Raw genomic sequence first — 15,312 nt, 5'->3', positions numbered from 1 at the left:
GAAAGCAAACCAATTTCTGGAGCCTCAGACCCATGCACCCCAATATACAGTGCTGGGGAGACCACCAGAAAGTTACAGATGGAAGTCTGTGATTTACTCACAGTAGATTTGCTCACGTGATTACTTCCACACTAAGATCACACACCCACAGGGCCATCCTCCAGGGGCCTTGAAGCACATTTAGGGGCTCACTGTCCCCACAGGAGCTGCTGCCCCAGGCTCAGGGAGGGGAGGGGGAGGGGGAGGGCAACAATACTGCTTTGAGTTATTTCCAGTTAAAACCAGGACGATGCACCTCTAGGCCAGGCCAGCCTCACCTGGAAACTCCTGACAAATGAAGGAATTCCACAGTGAAGCTTACCTTCCCACTCAGCACAAAGGGCCAACCCCCAGGCAACCCACCATTCCCCCCGGATAGTTCACCTTCGCCACTGCCAGAGGTCCTTCTGGGAGATGGGTGGGTTGGATGGTGTTAGCATTCTCTATAAAAACTATGACGGGGCTTCCCTGGTGGCGCAGTGGTTGAGAGTCCGCCTGCCGATGCAGGGGACACGGGTTCGTGCTCCGGTCTGGGAAGATCCCACATGCCGCGGAGCGGCTGGGCCCTTGAGCCACGGCCGCTGAGCCTGCGCGTCCGGAGCCTGTGCTCCGCAATGGGAGGGGCCACAGCAGTGAGAGGCCCGCGTACCGCAAAAAAAAAAAACAAAAAAAAAAAAAAAAAAAAAACTATGACGATAGATAGATGGATAGATAGATAGATATGGACAGATGATAGATAGGTGATAGATGATAAAGTAGGTAAGCATTCACTAGATACATATATGGTCTATTGAGTACATATCATATGCCAGTGCTTTCCATACTTTATTTCTAATCCTCATATGACTGCAAATTAGGTTGGCAGACTGCTTTTACAAACAAGACCGAAGTTCTGGGAAGTTAAGTACTGGGGTAAAGATTATGCAGCCCATAAGTTATGAGTCAGGATTTAAGCCCAGAACCCCGGTCACTCTGTTGCCAAATCCCATGTGTGCTCAGAATTGGGGACCTGGTGCCCGAACTCCCACAGCTCTTTGATGGCTGTGCCTTGCCTTCCCTCCTCCTGTCTCTCCCTTGCTCCTGTCACCCCTCTCCTGGTGATATTCTTGTGGGATTCTAGAATGTCAGAATTGGCCATTGAAGCACAGAGGAGGAAAGTGACTTGCCCAAGGTCACACAGCAATTCCATGAGAGAGTCAGGGTTAGAGCCTTGTCCATCCAGCTGAAATTGAGACTATTTGGTGGGTGGGGACAGCTCTGCTCCTCCATCCACTTGACTGGACAATGACCTCCCCGCTGCCCAGTGAGGTCTCACTTCAGAGGTTGTTTCTCTCCTGACCTGATTCTCCCCATCCCGGCCAGCCTGCTTGTTAGAGGCGGAGGTGTCTAGGGCCGGATCAGCAGAAACACAGGCTGGAGAAGTGCTAAGCGGGCTCCTCCAGACCACCAGCTGGAAAGGGCGTCTCTCCTCGGGGTGAGGCAGCAGGCACTCCGGGGCTGCAGCTTAGCGAGCCAGAAGTCGGGCAGGCCTCTTAGTCGTGGAGCCCAGCCTCCAGGCTTGCAGCTGGGAGAAGCCCTCAGGGAGGTGCCTGTCAGTTTCTCAGTCACTCATTCATGTAGGGGTTCTGAGGGTCCCCACTATAAAAAATGACACCTCAACTTTGTGAGCACTTTTCTAAGTGCAACCAAGGAGCTTGGTAGGTTTTCCCAACAATCTCCTGGTTCAAGATCCCTCAGCTAGCAGCTCCCAGGGCTAGGATTTGAACTTGATCTTCAGGCACCTAATCCAAGTATCATTATGGCTGCTTTTGTTTTTCAATAAATTCTGAGGTTTATTTAAGAAACAGCACAGAGAATCACTTATTGCCAAGTTACTAAAGGTAATACTGATTACTGCTATTTTTAAAAAATTTTTATTGGAGTATAGTCGATTTAAAATGTTGTGTTCGTTTCTACCGATGGCTGCTTCTTATTGCACAAATAAAGCCTATGCACTATATACTCAGTACTGAACACATATCACTGATTTATGTTTCACAAGATGCCATAGGATCGGTACTATTAACCCATTTTGCAGGCAAGAAAACTGAGCGAGGCTCAGAGATATGAAGTGACTTACCTACATTGCACGGTCAGGAAGCCTTTTACACCATAGTACAAACTTACCTGGGGGGTGATAAAGTTGCCTTCTTCAAGGAGCTTCTGATCTGACAGAGGGAGGGGATTAGAACTGGGGGAAAAGGCAGGGCCCCAAAACCCATCCATGAGATGACTGAGGACTTCATCTCATCTTGAGTTTTTCTATCAAGGGTCATCACTGACGTCACCATTGTCATTCAAACAAAACCTTGTGTTTGCTGTTCCCTGATTTATTGCCAGGAGTCATGCCAAATGTTTGGCACACTTTACCTCATTTAATCCTGGCACTATTCCTGCAAAGTAGGTACTACTAGCATTCTATGTAACTGAAACAGAGAGGGTTAGATAATCTGCCTCAGGTCACACAGCTAGTCAGTCAGTGGCAGAGTGAGACTTGAACCCAGATCCAGCTGGCAGCACAGCGGATGCTGGGAACCACCATGCTTTAACTTCTGCAACCTCTTTGCGTGCATTTGGTGTGTGCCAAGTTCTGCTCTGAAGCTGCCTTGTTCTCCAACAACAGGACAGATATAAAAGAGCAAGCGGAGGGCCAGGGGGCCACTCTGCCCCACCCTGTGCCCTTCCCAGACCTGACTGGGCCAACCAAGCCTGGCAACAACAGAACCACGAGGTCCCTGCCGTGACTGCACCTGAGTATGTAGCAGCCACACTGAAGTGACAAATGACACCAACGAACTCTCCTCTTCCTGCCCACCTGGCAGCGTTTGCTCTGTGATGGCATCTTTTTGGCCACTTTGATGTCGTGCTAAAATAGACATAACATAAAATTTACCATTTGAACCATTTTTAAGTGCACACTGCAGGGGCCATAAGTATATTCACATTTGTGTGCAACCATCACCACCATCCATCTTCACAACTTTTTCATCATCGCAGACTGAAACTCTGTACCTATCCGATACTAACGCCTCATTTCCTCCTCCCCGTGGCAAACACTCTTCTACTTTCAGTCTATGAATTTGACCACTCTGGTACCTCATATGAGGGGAAACACACAATATTTGTCCTTTTGCTTCCGCCTTATTTCACTTAGCATAATGTCCTCAACATTCATCCAAGCTGTAACGTGGGTCAGGATTTCATAAAAATATGGAATGCTTCACGAATTTGCATGTCATCCTTGTGCCAGGACCATACTAATCTCTTCTACATCATTCCAATTTGAGTATGTGTGCAGCTGACGTGAGCACCATCACAGCAGTTTTAAGGAGCTGGTGCCACAGGTGACTTTGCCCCTGCGTGGTGCCCCTGGGAAATCATGGATCTGCTAACTGGGCAGAGTTGTCTGATCAGGTACATCACTGGATGGCACTGATTTGGCGTCTGCCGGTGGTTCTAGTGTGTTTGGAGGCGGCTGGTGGGGAATCTTCATTTTGTTCACTCCTGTGTTTACAACGAGGTATAATTGGTCTGACACCTTCTGCATTTCTTCTGTAAGTGATGAATTGTTATTGAGCAAGCTTTTCTCAGATCCTTGAGGAGATAAGTGGCAACGATCGTGGCCATCGTCGTCGTCGTCACAGGTGTACTGAATGGCCCTGGGAAGGGAGAGGAGAGGGCAGTCATGTTTTCCCCAGCACACTGAATGTCTCGCATTCAGCACAGGAGGTTGGGACCGCTAGTCCCATTTCATACATGAGCAAATTGGGTTCAGAGAGAGGAAAAACTGACCCTGAGTCACACCGTTGGTCAGGGGCAGAACCAGCCTTCGAAGAGAGATTTCTGTCAGATCCCAGAGCCCACATTTTTTTTTTTTTTTTCCTGTGATGTGCCCACCCAGTCCTTGGGGACTGGGAGCTAAGGACAATTAGATGCAGGAAAACGTTCCACATCCATAGAAACTTGGGTGAGGAGAAACAGAGAGAGAGATAAAGATATACAGAGAGAGGAAAAGACCTGATGAGGGGAGGGGACCTCGCCTGGGTCGGCTCAGCCTACGATGGTAGAAACGTTGCTTTAGGGGACAGAATGGGAGCAACGTGGCTTGATTGCAGCTCTGGGGGGATCACAGGGTGTTTCCATTAGCCATCTGCTCAGTGTGAGCCACCGAGGCGACGCAGCTTCCAGAAAGTTCCGTGTTGTCTTGGGTAGGGGGCCTCAGGAGAAGCAGGACGTCTGGTTGGGGGAACGTGACTCTGTTCTCCGGTTCAGACCCTGCGCACCGCCCCCATACACTCAGAGGAGGGCCAAAGACAGATTGGCGTGTGATCAGTGAGGAGCAGCTGCGAGGCAAGCTGGAGAGCGTGTCCCGAAAAGATGGTGGGAAGGAATGGAAATGTTCACTCTGGAGAAGTGGAAACTCAAGGGCGGGGTGGGGGGGGTGGGGGCGTGAGGGAGCTGGTGCACAATTTGGGAAGCGCTGAAATGTGTTCAAGAAAGAAACACCTTGTCCCGGGTGTCTCTGTGGGGTTGAGTTGGGGCCGGTGGGACCAAGCAGCAGCCGTCAGACCATAGCAACGTGAGCAGGGATTCTGAGCAGCTCGGAGATGCGCGAAGCTGGGGGATGGGGGGCTGCCTGGCGTGTCCCTGGAAGTGTGGGAGTGGAGTGCTGACAGCCAGGGGGTCGATGGGCCCCCTCAACCTGGCTTTCCTGTGGTCTGTGAGTGGAGATGGCACAGGGGGAACAAGAAAGAGCCGGCATCATCTCGGTGGGTCAGCCAGAGAAGCGCTAGGCTGGAGGGCAGGCTGAGGCCAGCAGAAGAGACAGACCGCCAGAGCTCAGCTGGCTGGCCCCTGAGCTGGGTGTGTACCTGCCTCACTAGCCCGTATTTAATCTAACCTCGTGCTGCGGGATTAATCTCCATCCCTGCTGGGGCCAGATGACTCCCTCAGTCAGAATCACTACATATGCTAAGCTCGCGATGGACCAGGCATGGTTTAAATTACAGGTACTGACTCATTTCGTCCTCAGAGCAACTCTGTGAGGGACGCCCTATCATCTGTTTCCCTTTACAGAGAGGTTAAGTGGCTTGCCCAAGGTCACACAGCCGGTAAGCGATGGCACTGGGCTTTGAACCCTGGTGGTCCAGTCCCAGGCTCACACTCTCACTCCCGGCTTTATCCCATTGATGAAGGAGCATCATGGAACAGGATGGAGCTTACTCTGGGGAGATGAGTGAAGAGGCAGCCTGCCGGGGCCTGGCTCACTTTGGTTGAATTTCTAGTAATCCCTTCATTCACTCAGCCAGGGCTGGACTAACACTGTCACCACATTTCTTCTGAAAAAGACTTTTGGAGCCACACACAGGGGGGAACATGTCCTGCTGCTGTGACTGTTGAAGCCACGATGTCTCCTATCAGCCCAGCCGGGATCCAGGTGCTGCATACATCTCCCAGGGTCTAGCTTGCATGAGATTTGCCAGCCACAAACCCTCGAGGCCTGGATTTCCACTATCAGAGATACATTACTTTTAGTTCAGCTTCACCCACCCTTTATATAACAAACCCTCCAGTGGAGTTTACTGTGTGCCAGACGCTGACCCGGTTCCTTATGAGTCATGACTCATTCAAACCTCATAATAACCCTATAGAGATTATAAATGCTCCACTTTTTCCAGAAATAGTATATTTCTAGGAAACTAAGGCACAGACAGGTGAAGGAATGGCCCACAGTAAGTGATTACTGCTAGGAAGAGGCAGAACCAGCGTTTGACCCCAGCAGTCTAGCTCGAGACTCTGTGCTCCTCACCACTGCCCTCTGCCGCCTCTCTTTCTAATGGTCACTGTTCCTGAGAGGGGTGACATTCATCATGGTGACTGGATTTATCAGGGAGTTTTCTTAATAGAGACTTACACAACAGAAGTACAAGGGTAACTAGTAGATGCGAAGTGGAAAAGCAGGAACAGGGTATAGCAATGGAGGACCAGAGGGGCCCAAAGGCTCCATTTGGCCCAGGGCTGGCCCAGCCTGTGGACCGTGGGTAAAGGGAGGTGGTACTGCCACAGGACAGAGTCTTGGGAAGGGGCTGGACCACAGGATGAGTGGCAAGTGGAGAGTCAGAGCACTCCTGGGGGACAGACGAGCTTGAGTCAGGCCTGGGGGAGCCCCAGAGAGACCCCACTGAACTTGGAGGCCCCAGGAGTCGAGGGAAGCTGGAAGAACCAAAAAGAAGGGATGAAGCTGTCCAGCGTCGTGGAGAGAACGCCTGGGGAGACAGAGAGAGCAGAGGCCCGGACTGAAGCCTTCAAGACCAATTGTCCTGGTGCGGGAGCTGTCCCGGAGCTGGACAAGCCTCCCCGGCCTGGCCCATCTGTTTGGGGTGCCAGGACTCACATAGGAAATGGCAGGATTCCTACCCCCTGCCAGAGGGCATAACAAGAGCCCTGGCCAGTAGAACTCGGAGACGGTGGGCTGCCCCCGAGCTGTGCTGTCCAGTGTGGCAGCCGCTGGCCACATGTGACTACTGAGCCCTTGAAGTGTGCCTGACGTGAATGAGGAACTGAGTTTTTAATTTCATTTAAATTTAGTTACTTTGAAGTTCAGTTTAAAAGGCCATGTATGGCTACTGTATTGGACAGTGCCGGTACAGAACATTCATTTCATTCACCTGCCCTACAGAATGTTTTTGAGGGCCTACTATGTGCCGAGTGTTGTTCTAGAGGCTGGGGAAACATCAGGGAACAAAGCAGACAAAAAAGCCTGCTCTTAGGAGTGGAAGGAGAGAGAGAGAATTAACAGGAGGCCTAGTAAATAAGCAAATGATAGTGTCTGTCAGGCAATAAAAGTGTAATGGGAAAAGATGGAGCAGAGTAAGGGGCTGGGGGCTCAAGGTAAAGATGGGGGAAGCCCTCAATGTTAAACGGGACAGTCAGAGGAGGTGACGTTGGAGCAGAATTGAAAGAGGTGAGGCAGAGAGCATATGGACATCTGGAGGAAGAGCATCCAGGCAAGGGCAACAGGCAGTGCAAAGGCCCTGTGGCAGGAGCACCCTTGGCAACACCCTGAGGAACAGCAGGGAGGCCAGGTGACTGGTGCAGAGTGAGCAGGGTAGGTAGGAGGAGAGGAACTCGGAGGGGTGAGAGTCAGGTCACAAGGGGTCTGGGGGCCACGTCAGGACTTTGACTACGTGGGACAGGCCTCACTGGGGGCATTGAGCAGAGGAAGGACTTGGTCTGATCTGGGTTTTAACAGGATCCCTCTGGCTGCTTATAGAGGAGAGGTGGGGGGAGGGGAGCAAGAGAGTTCATCCAGAGGCCAATGCAACCAAGAGTTTTGATCCCCTCCCTGCCTACTCTTCTGAGGGCTGTGGGAATGGGTACTGGGGTTCCCTGCCTCAGACTCTCAGTCATGTTGAATGTGCCTCCTTTACTTGCTGATGGGGCAAAGCCATTGCCAATAAGACAGAGTGTCTCAGGGCAGCCAGGGGAGCCCCATGTTCTCAGCAGGGGCACAGGCAGTAGGGCAGCGACAGAGCCTGGCCCCCGGGCCCTGGCCTGTCTCAGAAGTTAACGAGAGGCTCCTGATTCTCGGAGCCCTCACTGAGTCACGCCAGCTCTATGGTAATCCTGCTCTAAAGAGCAGCCATGCGCCTTCCCCTGTTATCACTCAGGGCCGTGCATTCAGGGAAGGCCAGCGTCCGGCTCCGAAACCAGAAGAGGGGATTCTACCACTTGTACCGGTATTTCCAGTACTTCTCTCTAATGGCTCTCTGATCCTGAGACTAGAAACAACAAATATAAAACAGATTCTTCCAGATCCATAGCACTCTGTCCCACTGAGTTTGAACACAGCTCCGGAATCCTTCTCAGAACTGGCACCCAGCAAATCCTCAGCGTTGGCACACAAGACACAATGTGTTTGCAAGGCCTCTAGGACCTGGCTCCTGGCTACTACCTTGGTGACCTCATTTGCTACCACTCTCCCCTTCCCTCACTCTGTTTCTGTCACACCGGCCTCCTCGTGGCTCCTGCCTCAGGGCCATTGCACTGGCAGCTCCCTCTGTGGGAAAACTGCCCACAGACATCCACATAGCTCCCTCACTTCCTTCAGACTTCCCATGAGCATTCAGAAGTAGCAAAACAACCCTCATGGGACTCTCATCTCTACCCCTAATTAACTATAGGGGGTAATTCAGTTAATACCTGTCTCTAAAATGGGGAGCATAATTCCGAAAGGTACTTCCCAGGGTTATCAAGAGCATTTATTGAAATAACGTGACGGTGCTGGCTTCAAATCTTGGCTAGGCACAAACATTCTCTCCATGAGACCTTGGGCAAATCACTTAACTTCTCTGAGCCTTGATTTCCTCTTCTGTAAAGTGGGGATAATAATAGTACCTCCCTCATAGAGTTGCTGTGAGGACTAAATTAGTTAACAGAGGTAGAGTACTCAGAACACTGCTTGACATATAGTGTGTCCAATAAATGTTAGCTGCCTTTGTAGTAATATATGTTTCTGGTTTTGGTTTTTAATTGCTGTCAGATAGTTACCCTGACTCTAAGACTTGCTTCCTGCTACCATCTGATTCTGCTCAATTCAGTTCACGGTAATACAGTATCGGGAAGACCATGCTTGGTGGCCTGGCAGCCCTGGCTAACAACGCTGGCTCAGCCGCCTTCCAGCTGTGTGACCTTGAGCAGGTGACCGATCTGCCCGAGCCTCAGTTTCTTCATCTGTAGTGTGGGGATAACTATTCCTACCTCTTAGAGTCAGTGTGCAGAATCAGAGACCCAGACTGTCAAGTGCCGGGCTTAGAGTACGTACTCAATGAATCGTACGCTAGATAGAACCAGCCATGTCTCCTCTGCTCCCTTGCAGTTGTGCAGGAAAGCAAACAGGCCCCTTTGGGGCTGGCAGGTAGAGGGAGAGGCTGGGGAGCCAGGCTGCTTGCCTTGGTTTAATGAGTCCCTTTCATGTGCCCTGAGATGTCATGGCCGGCCAGAGAGGTTGGCAGGCTGGTGATTCTGTGAAGAGCCAGTAATGAGGGTGCAGAGCCAGGGAAGTGGAGTGAGGGCAGCTTGACATGGTGTCTCCAAATTAGTGCTGGGGCTCAGCAGGCAGCCGGTGCATCACCGATGGGGGAGGGGAGGAGGAGAGCACCTAAAAGTGGTGATGCTGGGAGCTGAGGGGGATGGAGGCTGGAGGTAAAAGAGGCGGCGTTTGCCGACAAGTCCAGGAAGGCAAGAATCGCATTTCTTGTGTAGACACCAGCACCGACTTCTTCCTCTTACACAAAGACACACGCACCTCTTCAGTCACCCACACACACACTCACGCCCTCTTTTTCTCTGTCACGCCTACACATAACAGACTCCTCAAGTTCACCTCATCGTATCTGCAGGGGCCTGGATTAGCCAGAAGAGGCCACAACTACTACAGCAAATGGATGCAAATGCATAAGGGCTCAAACATGGCAGAATTTGATTTCTTGCTCTCCTGAGAGTCCAGGGCGGTTTACCGGCTTAACCAGGAGGCCTTCCTCAAGTGGAGACTCAGGCACCCGGTCTCCAGCATCCCTCGGGTGGGCCTTGTTGTCATCTGCCTGGCCAAGGCTGGCCACTGCACCCAGGGTCCAGCCAGCAGAGGGGAAGGAGAGTTGGGCAAGTGCTCCCGCTCTTGTAAGGCCTGGCGCAGAGGGGCTCACACTGCTGCCACCATATTCCATTGGCCAGAACTCGCCACCTGGACACCACTAAGTGCACAGTTGGCTGGGGAATGTGGTCTGGACTGAGCCCACGAAAGGGGGACAGTAGGCTTTGCCCTGAGGCCCAGGGGGAGACTCTAAGAACCTCTCCCATCCCCGTTCCCAGATGCCCCAAACAGTAGCTTTAATTGGCAGCAGTTAGGAAAGAGCAAACTTGGTCTGCAAGTGTCTCTGGGAGAGGTTACATGGGATGTCCCCTCAGAAGTGTTAGGGGACATGTGGAGCCTCTGGGGGGCTGGGTGGAAGAGGGACAGAGCAGTGACCAACATCGTCTGGAACTAGAACCTTTGTGTACTATATATAAGTGAACACCTATACACTCACACACACACACACACACACACACACACACACACACACACACACATGCTCACAAATACCCATGCAGCCGGCTCTCAAATGATAGACATGCCCCCCACACATCGTTTCTCACACATGCACACACATTCACCTGTACTCACACACCCCAACACGTATCTACGTGCAAGTCCATCAATATTGTCAGGGGTGTGCTTCAAAGATGTGGAAAACGCCTCTCCCGAGAGATCCTCAGGACCAGGCAGTGTCTAAGGGTCACCAGCTGTCGTATTTAACTAAGAATCCCTGACATTTGTACAGGCCTTAATATTTAACAAAGCAGTCTTTCATTCACTGCTCAACTATAGGGTAAATATTTACTCAGCAGTGACGCAAGGCCAGATATGATGACTGGCAACAGAGATACAAAGGTGAAGACACGGCCCATTTCTTCCGGGAAGACACAGGCATCCACTGAGAAGGGCCTCTAGCAGAGGAAGGCAGGGGGGCTGTGGGAGCAGAGAGCAGAAGTTGGGTCAGAGGTGATGTTGAGTCAGGCCTCGAAGGATGAGGTCACCAGGTGGAGAAAGATAAGTGGTTTCTGGGAAGAGGGGCTGCTCTACGCAAAGGCGTCAGGTGGCAGATTTGGGGAATGATGAATGATTCCGAGAAGGTGGCAAAGTGCTTCCTCCAACTGGGGTTCTACTAGATAAGATGTGCTACTGCTGACATCAAGTAATGATAGTTTTTTCCCAAAGTGCAAGGAAAAAATAAGTTTTTCCTCCTTGTCGTGTAAATTATATGTCCTTGTGTCACCTAGGATTCTGTAAGAAGAAAGTAAAGAACACGCTAGATAGAAGAGGGAATGCAGTACTGGGGTTGGGTTACAGGTGATGGGATTGTTGAGGGGTCAGCATCACAGAGATTAGCTACAGCAGGAAGCCACTGCCTCCACCCACCCCGCCCAAGGATGGAGGTAATGGAGAAGATGGTTTGGTCAGAGCCTAAGATCCAGGTCTCTCTGGCAGGAGGTAGAGCCCCTGGAGCTGGGATCACAGAGGAGGCTCAGGAGCTGAGAGGGAGACACCACTTAAAGCAGAAAAAGGTAGAAATACCTGGCTTCTCCCCTCCTCCCACCCTCCAGTCTTCCTCTGGGGCCTCCAGTGGCCAGCTCTATCTGGGAGGCAAAGGAGCCTGGGAACAGGCAAGGGAGCCTGGGAAATGTAGTTCCTTGTTGTCCATGGGAGGGCAGGTGAAAGGGAAGACAGACCTGAGAGCCAATAGCAGAATAACCAGTATGCTCCCGTGTGATTTCTTCTTAAACCTCTGTTATCAGCTGTAGAAATCAGCTGTAGATTTGTTTGCTAGTGTCAAACTGTTAGTAGTAGTAGTAGTGGTGGGGTCTGCTTCCCAGGATAAGATGGCTAAACACTGAGATGATTTCTGGGCTCGGAGTCCATCTCCTGTGTCCTGGAATTGTGGTGAAGTTTAAATGCAATATTGAATGTGGAAACCCTTGTCACATACCAAGTGTTCAATAAAGCAGCCAGCCCATCCCCTCCTCCATGGATACGCTCTTCCATCGCTCACGACCCAGAGAGGTGGCGGAACAAGGTGGGTCAGAGTGGACAGGAGCCAGACTGCCTGGGACTGAATGCCAGCTCTGCCATGTTACATCTGCTTAATACCTCTGCAGAACAAGGGTCACGACAGTGGCTGCTTCAGAGAGTTGCCGTAGGGCTAAGTGAGTTGATAGAAATAGGACACCAAAAATAGAGCCTGGCACACACTTGCCATTAAGTGTTTGCTCTACTATTGTCACCGTTCTGGGTGTGCACAGCTCCTGCCCCTCCAACTCACATCACTTCCCTGAGGGGGGAGGAAGTGGGCCCGTGTAGCCCTGGGCTCTGCGCAGCAGTTGGCCCAGCAGAACTGAGCCTCAGTGGGCTCTGAATATTGCTCCAGGGAAGGGGGTGGCTGACCTGCCACAGGCCCAGGGCGGGGGGTGCAGTTTTCACTGAGATGAAGAAAAACGTCCGAGTTTGTGGAAAAGCATAAGACCAGACTGTGGATCTAGAAGCTAGTGTTAAAGCCCCAACTGCCTCATCTTGGCAGTCCCAGCTGTGTGACCTGAGGCAAATCACTTAGCCTCTCTGAGCCTTGGCCATTCCTCCTTTGTGACATGAGGACACAGCATTACCATGATGCCCAGGTGGGATAGATAGACCTAAAGGGCTGGCTTGCAGGACGCATGCTGGATCTGGGCTCTGACCTCCTCCACCCGCCTCTTCTGCCCCATGCACTGTAGCTATGGGTTGGGGATGGGGACGGGGGCAGAGTGCTCAATTTCTTCCATGTGGCTTCCCCAGCAGCTGTGTGGGCCAAGAGCGAGGAGGGAGGCAGCAGCCTCCAGGGCTGCCCACTGACGGGTTGTCAATACCCGCCTGTCAGTCCCAGCCTCCGTGCGCGGTTCCCAGGTGGAAGTGTTCAGGCTCCGGTATTTCATATTTGAGATCTCAATTAAGCTGCCTGGCTCTAGGTGGGAGGGGTTGACAAGCATAGATGGAGCCCTGGATTAGTAGGGGACAGGAAAACGGAGGGCTCTTTGACAGTGGAGGGAGATGGGGAAGGCTGCAGAGAGAGATGTGGCACCTTCAGGCCGAGGTATTTCTGCAGAAGTGTTTATGGGGTGAGACAGGTGTCATTTCTAGGGACCCCCACCAGAAGGCATGATACTTGCACAAAGGCCTTAGAGGTCACAGTTTGCATCCACGCTTCCTGAAGGTCCAGGCAGAAGGGGCCCAGGCTATGGTGGGTGGGCCCCAATGAGGGGAGACTGCTGCCCCCTCAGACCCTCCCTTAAGGTAAGAGACCAGTCAAGGCCTCCCCAACCAGTGATACCCTTTCCCAGGTGTCTTTGGATGTGCCTGGCCTGCTATGGCAGTGATGGAGGACCCGGCCCCTCCTTCTGAGAAACAGTTGCCCACCATTCTTCAACATTGCACCGTGCCCTTCCCCTCCAAGCAACACCCCCTCTTTCCACCTCCAGTTTTCTTCTGCTTAGACCCCAGTCTGCACCAGCGAGTGTTCTCCCTCCCAAGGCACGAGAAAGCCATGTGGAGATGAGGATGGAGTTGGTCCCTGAGGGCAGGACCTTGTCTGTGACTCAGTACAGCGCCAGGCTCAGAACAAGGCTGTCAGTGCTGAGGAATCTCGCAGGACAGACAAAGGGTGGACCCAGCCTCTGGGAGGGTGCTGAGGGGCCAGGGCCGACCTTACTCTCACCCCCACTGTCCAGAGACCCAGGGACCATTTGCAGCAGACAAGGCAGAAGTGGGGAGGTGGGGAGTCCCTTTTGTTCAGTTTTTGCTTCTTCACACCTTTAATCTCTCTGCCTCTCCTGTCCCTCCCTCTGCCCCTCCCCGTGTGCTTCCTCTCTCCTCTCTGCTGAATCTCTCCCCTTTCTTCCCTGAACCTCCATCTCTAACCAATTTCCACTGTCTCTACCATCAACTATCCCCCATCTCATTCCCTTCTTTTATTTCCACATCTTCTGGGTTGTTCCCTGCAACTGATCACCGGTGTCTTTCTCTGTGTACCTGCTTCTGGCACTTCCACCCCACAACCCGGAATCTTTCTCTCTTGTTTCCCTTTCCACTCCAACCTGTCTCTATTCTCTCACCTGGGTCCCCCTCCTCCCCCTCCCCTCTGTCTCCCCGTCTCTCCCTTTTCCTGTCTCTCCACCTGTCACCCTCTTCTGCTCCGCCTCATTCTGTGTCCTTGCATCTGTGGCTCCCTCTCCCTCTCCATCTCTCCTGTCTCTGTCACCCTCTCTCTTTCTTCTACTTCTCCTCTGTCCCCCCATCACCCTACTGTCCCTCACCATCCCTCCCCCTCTATGCCCACCCACGCCCCACAGGATGATCCCAGCCTCCAACAAGGCCTTCGTGGTCAACAACCTGGTGTCAGGGACCGGCTACGACCTGTGCGTGCTGGCCATGTGGGATGACACGGCCACCACGCTCACGGCCACCAACATCGTGGGCTGTGCCCAGTTCTTCACCAAGGCCGACTACCCACAGTGCCAGTCCATGCACAGCCAGATCCTGGGCGGCACCATGATCCTCGTCATCGGTGGCATCATCGTGGCCACGCTGCTGGTCTTCATCGTCATCCTCATGGTGCGCTACAAGGTCTGCAACCAGGAGGGCGCCGGGAAGCCGGCGGCCACCGTCAGCAACATGCACTCGCAGACCAATGGGGCCCAGCCCCCCGCGCTGGGCAGCGCACCAAGCGGGGCCCCCGCACCCAGGCCGCCCAAGGTGGTGGTGGGCCACGAGCTCATGGACTTCAGCGCTGGCCTGGCCCGAGGCAGCGACTCCTCTTCCTCCAGTTCTCTGGGCTTCGGGGAGGCTGCAGGGCTGGGACGGGGCCCCTGGAGGCTCCCACCCCCCGCCCCCCGCCCCAAGCCCAACCTTGATCGCCTGATGGGGGCCTTCGCCTCCTTGGACCTCAAAAGTCAGAGAAAGGAGGAGCTGCTGGACTCCAGGACTCCAGGCGGGAGAGGGTCTGGGACATCGGCCAGGGGCCACCCCTCGGACCGAGAGCCACTGCTGGGGCCGCCTGCGGCCCGGGCCAGGAGCCTGCTCCCTTTGCCCCTGGAGGGCAAGGCCAAACGCAGCCACTCCTTCGACATGGGGGACTTTGCAGCTGCGGCTGCGGGAGGGGTCGCCGCTGGTGGCTACAGCCCGCCTCGGAGGGTCTCGAACGTCTGGACGAAGCGCAGCCTCTCTGTCAACGGCATGCTCTTGCCTTTTGAGGAGAGTGACCTGGCGGGGGCCCGGGGAACTTTTGGCAGCTCCGAGTGGGTGATGGAGAGCACGGTGTAGGCCTGGGTGGGGGGGTGGGCATCCTCCCTCCCACCCTGTCAGGGTGAGAGAAGAGGAAAGCATCTTTACCCACAAGTCTTTGTGGCGTTTCCATGGTGATGTTTACATCCAGGGACGGTTTTGTCTCCCTGTCAACGGCCTCCCCTCCCCACCACACCACACACACCACCTTCCCAGGCCCGTCCCCCACCACCCATCAGGCTGTGCTCAGGGAAAGCAGACTCGATGGCTCAAATGTCAGACTAAGCCCTGAGTGTTTGGAAAGGCGGGGCTCCTGCCTTTCT

The 15,312-nt window shown here is 53.2% G+C and overlaps 1 protein-coding gene and 1 non-coding gene across 2 annotated transcripts in view; one reads left to right on the top strand and one right to left on the bottom strand.

Annotated features, from left to right (window-relative positions):
- The window catches only part of LRFN2 (leucine rich repeat and fibronectin type III domain containing 2), a 36,098-nt gene extending 21,070 nt beyond the window's left edge, over nucleotides 1-15,028 (top strand). Inside the window, exon 2 of the mRNA XM_024766244.1 lies at nucleotides 14,059-15,028. Within this exon, the coding sequence (XP_024622012.1) occupies nucleotides 14,059-15,028 (970 nt within the window). The remainder of the gene's footprint in view (nucleotides 1-14,058) is intronic.
- Nucleotides 3,283-3,389, bottom strand: LOC112414086 (U6 spliceosomal RNA). The gene has a single exon (XR_003006069.1). It is a non-coding gene; the product is annotated as a U6 spliceosomal RNA (small nuclear RNA).
- Nucleotides 15,029-15,312: the final 284 nt, after the last annotated feature.

This window comes from Neophocaena asiaeorientalis, unplaced genomic scaffold (genome assembly GCF_003031525.2).
Source record: "Neophocaena asiaeorientalis asiaeorientalis breed wild unplaced genomic scaffold, Neophocaena_asiaeorientalis_V1.1 scaffold46, whole genome shotgun sequence".
NCBI lineage: Eukaryota > Metazoa > Chordata > Mammalia > Artiodactyla > Phocoenidae > Neophocaena > Neophocaena asiaeorientalis.
Note: the sequence above shows the minus strand (reverse complement) of the source record. Positions and strands in the feature narration are given on the sequence as shown.